This window comes from Martes martes, assembly GCF_963455335.1.
Source record: "Martes martes genome assembly, chromosome: 1".
Taxonomy (NCBI): Eukaryota; Metazoa; Chordata; class Mammalia; order Carnivora; family Mustelidae; genus Martes; species Martes martes.
Window position 1 is genome coordinate 216,609,747 of NC_137888.1, and position 7,372 is coordinate 216,617,118.

General features: G+C 64.2%; 1 protein-coding gene across 1 annotated transcript; it reads right to left on the reverse strand.

Annotated features, from left to right (window-relative positions):
• Positions 1 to 3,745: 3,745 nt before the first annotated feature.
• RPS15 (ribosomal protein S15) lies at positions 3,746 to 4,858 on the reverse strand. Its single transcript, XM_080822431.1, has 4 exons — positions 4,771 to 4,858; positions 4,443 to 4,528; positions 3,986 to 4,220; positions 3,746 to 3,897 (listed from the first exon to the last, which is right to left on the reverse strand). Exons 1-4 carry the CDS (start codon positions 4,771 to 4,773, stop codon positions 3,784 to 3,786), a joined length of 438 nt encoding a protein of 145 aa, XP_080678557.1. The 5' UTR covers positions 4,774 to 4,858; the 3' UTR covers positions 3,746 to 3,783.
• Positions 4,859 to 7,372: the final 2,514 nt, after the last annotated feature.

A 7,372-nucleotide genomic window follows, 5' to 3' on the forward strand; every position in this document is an offset into this window, starting at 1 on the left:
GCGCTCAGTCCACTAGTCATTCGGCAAACGTGCGCCGCGCGCCTCCTGTTTGCGGGACTCCGAGCTGGGCGCTGCGTACGGACGGGGCTTGCTGGCCCACACCACACGGAAACACGTCCGGCCACGTAACCAACATCCACGCTGTGTGCAGCCAACAGTCAAGCCCCTGCTCGTGGGAAACGGGCACCCTGGGAGGGGGGGGAAGGACAGTAAGTCGGCTCGCCGTGAGCGCGGGCAACAGCCCGGAGGTGGGGGCGTGCGAGGCCGCGGGAAGGGCACTCAGTACACCCCACGAAGAGCGTCCCGGCACAAGGGGCAGCCAGCGCCAAGGGAGGAGGCACACGGGGACGAAGTGTGTGGGGGTAGGTGTCGGCAGGGTCCCGTGGACGCGGGAGGACTGGGTCCCTTACCCCGTGGGGAGCCCGGAGGGCCGCGGGCAGACTCTGTGCTCGCCGGCCCCCTCTGGCCGCAGCGGAGAGAACAGGGCGGAGGGCACCGTACCGGGCTGCCAGGTGGGAGGTGGAGGGGAGTCACGGAGGGGTTGTCATTAGGAACTGTGCTAAGTCCTGGAAAAGCAAGGAACAAGCAGCAAGAAGAGAAGGGCGCTTCGTGGGCCTCCGCAAGCAGGTGCCGTGAACCCGTGGCAGGGTCCTCGCGCAGAGGGCACAGCCCCGGCAAAGGCTGGGAAGTGAGAACTAGCGGCGAGAGCAGAGGGCTGCAGGCCGGCGCCGACCCGGAGCCCGCGGAAGTGAGGGGGTGAACACCTGCTTATTTAGGTTGACGAGCAGGTGAGAAATGGCAGAGAAGGAGCCAGATCTAGAACAGGCTCTGACGCAGCTGGCCAAGGGGCCTGGGACACCAGGTGGAGCCGCGGGGTGGGGGCTGCCTCCGGAGGGGATGGTGGCGATGGCGGGCACGGAGTGAGCGCTGGGTCCGGATGTGGGGTTGCGGCCCGGTGGAGCTGGACCAGAGGCAGGAACGGAGCCGCAGGCCAACGGAGGGGCCGGGGAGTGAGAAAGCCCCGATGCCGCCCGGTCCCGCTCCAGAGCTGAGCTCAGTTGGGTACTTCCTGGCCCAGAGTACCACAGGCTGGCCGGGCCGGGGGCCGGGCTGTCTCCGTAGGACACAATTCCTTTCGCTTGTAACGCTAGCAGGCACTGTCACACCGTGCCCCGCGGGGGCCCCCCCCCCCCGTGTCATACCTAATTAGCTGATAGAAATTCAAACTGCGGAAGATTAACCATGTGACCGCTGACCCCTCTCACCCTGAGCCCACTCAGGTGGCCTATGGTGGCCATTCAGGAAGCTTCCAGTGAGGGTTAAAGGCCCTAAAGGGGGCACAGGTGACCCCAACGCTGCTGTCACGAGGAGGGTCGTCCTTATTTTTATAGAACACACGAGACGGAGAAACAAGGTCCAGCGGTGTGAAAAGCGCAGGCGGCAGGCCCTGCAGTCTCAGGGCTGGCCTGCCCACCCCCTCGAGCTGAGCGGGCACACCCCTGGGCTAGTGTTCACTGCCATTCCCACGCCTCTCAGGCTGAGGCCTCAGGCATCAGTCTGCACGTGCCTTTTCTCGTGCAACACGGACTTGATGGCCTAAGAACTGTCCATTTGTACGTTTTCATGCTCAGAGTCAAGAATCACTTCCCAGTGAAGGCACATGTTCGCCCTGAGCAGTCCCCCCCCAACACCCCCGCCAATCTTCCTCTGAGAACACTACTTCTACTCAAGTTCATTTAATTATGAAAATCCCAAAAAGGCAGGGCACCTGGGTAGCTCAGCGGGTTAAGTCTCTGCCTTTGGCTCAGGTCATGGTTCCAGGGCCCTGGGATTGAGTCCTGCACTGGGCTCTCTTCTCAGTGGGGAGCCTGCTTCTCCCCTCTCTCCCTACTTGTGATCTGTGAAATAAAATCTTTAAAAGAAAAAAAAAAATCCAAAAAGGGACACCTGGGGGGCTCAGTGGGTTGAGTATCTGCCTTCAGCTCAGGTCACGATCTCGGGGTCCTGGGATCGAACCCCACATCAGGATCTCTGCTCCGCGGGGAACCTGCTTCCCCCCTCTCTCTGCCTGCTTGTGATCTCTGTCAAATAAATAAAATCTTAAAAAAAAAATCCAAGAATAAGGAAAAATAAGCTAAGATGGAAACAGGGAAGCAGAAACACTTAGCTCTAGGAACAGGGTTGGGGGGGATGGGCACATGATGGAAGGAACACTGGGTGTCACATATAATGGCGGGTCACGAAATTCTACCCCTGGAACTAGTACCCCCCAGTGAGCCCTCATCTTCCTCTTGGTGTGGCACGTGAGTCTGAGACCACACAAGGCTTCTGCGGTTCCCAGTGGCGGGAGTACAGATGGCAGGGACCTGTCCCCACAGCCGGCAGCTCAGACCATGGCTTTGCAGCCCCGTGTTCCGGGGCACGTCCCATCTCACACGGCCAGAATCCGGGGCACAGACTCCCAGTTGCCAGCCAGCCTCTCCGCAATCGGACCAAGATCAGGGGACCGTCCCCAAGGCCCCCAGCGCCTCACCTTTGCCATTCCGAAGTCCCCCTGGGAGCTCCAGGCCTCTCCTACCGGCCGGCACAGTCTTCCCTGGCCTCCCTTCCCACCCGGCCCGGAACCAAGCACTTCTGCATGGCACCTCCGGGGGCTTTAGAAAGGGAAGTTGAGCCCGAGTGTCGTGAGCTTGCCTGTTCCCACACGCGGCCCCATTCTGCCTGGGCTGTCAGAGTGCGGGTCGCAGGGAAAGTGCTGGACGGGCTGCAGGTCCACTTGGAGGCTGTCTGGTCTCCACACTGCCTCCGGTTCAGCAGAGGGCCCTGTGCCATCCTGCCACACCCCTGGCTGGCTGCTTTCCCCGCCTTCTACAAGTGACACACGGTTCGGCCAACCGCAACGGGAGAGTTAAGAGCACGGGCCCATCATGCTGCCATCCGGAGCCGCAGCAGCCCGAGGGGGCAGGAGGCTCCTCCTCGTTCCACGGCCTCCGCTCACTTCCCCTCCTCGCTCTGGATGCCAGCTCTGCGCCCCGCCAGCCTCCCCTCAGCAGACGGACCCCTTACCACTGCTGGACACCCAGTAAGCACCCATCCCTGCTGTCCCCAAGGCTGCTTCCTCAGGCCAAAGCCAGGATACTGCCTCGCCTCCCCCCACATAGGGTCCCTGTCAGTGAGTCAACAGAAACCGCTGCCCAAGGACACCCGGTCTCCTGGGGCACCCGCCAACGGGGTCCGTGTCTCTTTCCTGTGGTGAAGGAGACCAACTGGTGCAGAACCACGTGAGGGAGCAGGGCTGAGACCCTTCAGATCCTGAGGGGGTGCCGGGTGAGCCTAGCCACGGGGCGTCCCGGGAGACCCAGGGGACTGGAGAGACGCAGGCAGCGGTGTGAGGGACCCGGGGCAGGTGTGTGCAGCCGCAGGGACGGGAGAGGCCCGAGGTGTGCAAAGCCTCCTGTGATGGCGGCGCCCAGCTGTGGAGCCCACCCCCAGGACGAAGACTGCGGGAGGAGCAGCCCCGCAAGGGCAGGGCAGCTCCGCCCTGAGTGGAGCCCGGGGCTGGAGGGTCCACAGGCAGCGGAGACCCCGCCGGAGCCCCGAGTTGGCTCGGGGTGCTAACCATCTGAGCCACGCGCGGCCACGGCCATGCCCACAGCAGGAAACCGGGGCCACAACGGGCACACGCTGGAGGACGCGAGGCCGCGGGTCCCGGACGCCAGCGGGGAAGGAAGGAAGGACACTCGACTGCAGAGGAGGCGGGTCCGCGCCTTTATTGTGCGGCGGCTACTTGAGAGGGATGAAGCGGGACGAGTGCGTGGCCCCGATGCCCGGCCGGCCGTGCTTCACCGGCTTGTAGGTGATGGAGAACTCGCCCAGGTAGTGGCCGATCATCTCGGGCTGCGGGGGGCGGCGGGGCAGGGCGTCAGCGACCGCGCGGACGGCACCCGGCCCCGGACGGCACCCCGCGCGCCCAGCCCGCACGAACCTTGATTTCCACCTGGTTGAAGGTCTTGCCGTTGTAGACGCCCACCATGCTGCCCACCATCTCGGGCAGGATGATCATGTCGCGCAGGTGCGTCTTCACCACCTCCGGCTTCTCCATCGGCGGCGCCTCCTTCTTGGCCTTGCGCAGCCGCTTGAGCAGCGAGTGCTGCTTCCTCCGCAGGCCGCGGTTCAGCCGGCGCCGCTGCCGCGCGCTGTACAGCTGCATCAGCTGCTCGCTGCGGGGCGGGCGCGGGGCTGAGCGCGGAGGGACCCCCCGCCCCCGGCCCCGGCTCAGACGCGCCCCGGCCCCGCCGCCCCGGCCGCCCTCCCCGGGCTCAGACCCCCCACCCGGCCCCGCCGCCCGCCTTCCCCGGCCCCCGGGCTCAGACCTCCCCCTCCGGCCCCGGCCGCCCTCCCCCGGCTCAGACTCCCCCTCCCCGCCCCCGGCCGCCCCTTACTAGGACATGTCCAGCAGCTGGTCCAGGTCCACGCCGCGGTAAGTGAACTTGCGGAACGTGCGCTTCTTCTTCTGCTCCACTTCCGCCTGCGCGGGCCGGGGCGCGGGTCAGCTGGGCCCGAGGGCCGGTCTCCCAGCCGCCGCGGAGCTCACCCGGCCCGGCCGTCCCGCGCCATCCCGACACCCACCGGGCCCACCCCGCGCCCCCATATCCGCCGGCCCCGGAGGCTGCCGCAGCCGAGCCGCCTAACCCCGGCCGTCACGGCGCGGTCAAACCGCGGATGGCGTCGGATGGGCCGGGAACAGTCGCGCCAACCCACGGCACTCACCATCTTGTCAGCTCTTCGGAAAAGACCGCCCTTTCGGCGCCTGCGCAGTTATCACGAGGGCGCCCGCGCGCCCCGCCCCCCGGCCGTCGGCGCGCAAGCACTTCCGCTTTCTGTTTAGAGGAGTGCGCCCTCTGCTGGCCGGAGGGCCGAACGCGGGCTGCGCAGACCGAAGGGACTGCCGTTCTTCTTTGGTGCCCTGACCCCGGGGGCCAGGGCTGGGCCGGCCGCCTCGTGTTTGGGGGACGTGGAGCACATCGTTGCCCCTTTCGAAACCTCATATTCCTGCAACGCTATTGCAGCCTAGGTGTGGGGTTCAGCCCCAGCACCGCGCGGGAGCTAGCGCTCCAGTGGGGCGGCGGTCAGTCGGGGGCGAGGAAAGCCCGGGGAGGCTGGGGAATGGGATGCGGGCTCTGCAGGGTGCCCCAGAAGGCGCCCTTGACGGGGACCAGCTAGCCTTCAGCCCGAGAAGTCACGTAACCGCTGTGCCCGCCTAGGTTTCTGTGCGGGTCTAACAGGGACAGCACCCAGGGGACAAGGGGGTGGAGCTGTCACCCCAAGGACCTCAGACGCACTGTGCACAGCGGCCAGAAGGGGAGGCGCCCCAGTGTCTATCCATGGATGAAGGACACACGCGGTGCGGTCCTTCCCCACACGGGAACAAGGTCCAGCCTCAGGAAGGGAGGGACCCTCACCCTGCCACCAAGCGGAGGGACCCTGAGGACACGCAGCTCGGTGAGAGCGGCCGTCCCGCAGGACCCCACTCCCAGGAAGGCCCCAGAGGAGTCCCGTCGAGGAGAGGGTGGGGGCCGGGACTGGGGTGGGGATGGGGACAGAGACTCCCTCTGTGTGGGGGGGATGGAAGGTTCTGGAGTCGGAGGGTGGGGGTGTGAGTGTGCTTCATGCCGCCGAGCTGTGTGCTTAGAGACGGTTATGATGGCAAATCTTAATGTTTTGTCGGAATAAAAAACAACACAACCAAAGATACGGTTGTCGCTAGAGCAACCTCTAAGAAAATAACTCAAAAAATGTGAAAAAAAATCATTAAAAGAATTACAATGGTACACTAGGAAATACTCATTTAATCCAAAAACATGCACAGAAGCGTACAGAACCAGGAAGCAGACACACAGCGGACAGAAAACAGGTGGGAGGGCAGTGGCAAGCCCAAGCTCGGGCACCGACTGAGCAGCTGGGATGAAGAGGAGCCCGGCTGGGCGAGACCCATCAGGAGCCGCCGGCGGGGACCCCGCGCGAGACGGGCCAGGTGCCTCAGCCCCGCCCAGCGGCCCCCCGGGGCCCGTTTCCCTGCGGGAGCAGCAGCCACGGAGCCTGGGACCCTTCCTAGCCTCAGGCCAGGGTCTGGCTGAGACGGGTGGCTTTGGGGGGGGGGGGGCTGGCCTGGCGGGAACCGGAAGCCGCCTCAGCCACTGCCACAACCCCGTGGGTAGAGCCCCTTCAGCTACCAAATTAGGAGACGTCCCTTCTTGTCCCCCGTGGAGCACAAGCACAAGCACAGGTTTGGGGACCTGAGGGTGTGCCCTTCGGGACAGGAGGGGTATGCCCCTGCTCACCAGAGCGAGGTGGGTTCCCTGGAGCTGGAAATCCCTGCACGGTTTGCATGATGCCCTTTTGCCAGGGAAACTTAACCTTTGCAGAGGATTAATTTCACAAAAGAAAGGAGCTAAGGGGGGCACCTGAGAGGCTCACGTCTTTTAGCATCTGCCTTCAGCTCAGGTCATGATCCCAGGACCCTGGGATCAAGCCCCACGTTGGGATCCCTACTCAGCAGGGAGCCTGAGCCTGGTTCTCCCTCTCCCTCTCCCCCTGCTTGTGCTCTGTTGCTATTTCGGTCACAGTCTCTCTCTAGCAAATAAATAAAATTAAAAAAAAAATTTAAAAAAACTCTTGATAGTGGTCTTTAGAATAATAATGGCCTCTAAAGACCGGGATTTGGGACGTGTCCCCTCCCTCGGCAGAGGGGACCATGTTAGGGCCCCGAGCTGGGGGTGACCCTGGTTCCCGGGGGGGACCCAGCATCCTCACCAGGTCCTCACGAGAGGGAGGCAGAGGGCGGGGGTCCCAGAAACAGGCCGACCCCACGCTGCCGGCAGGGAGGATGGAGGGGGCCTCGGGCCAGGAAAGGGCGGGAGCCGGGTCTCCCTGGGGCCCGGGGGACCAGCCCTGCCCGCGCCGGGGTTTTAGGACTTGGAGCCCTGAACCATCAGAGAATCAGTAAGTGGTTTAAACCCTAAGCTGGTGGCGGGCTGTGACAGTGGCCCTCAGGCCCCCACACACTAGGAAGGGAAGCTTCACCCATTTTGTTCCTCGCTGATTGCCAGAGCAGCCTCCCCCGAACGCCTGAGTCCCTCCCACTCTCACAGAGAGGCCAGCCCAAAGCCGAAGTCCTGTGTGCAGTGAACTCTGACTCCCCTCCCTTGTCGCTGGCAGTCACAGCCCCTTCTGTCTGGGGAGAGGGGCAGTCGGGAGGTTGGACGGGGACAGAACGTCCCGAGCATGGCTGGAAAGGCAAAGCAGACACTTTGCCAGCCAGGCCCTTGTATAGGCAGCGGGGTGGCCGCTGTGGGATGCTGGAGCTCGTCCC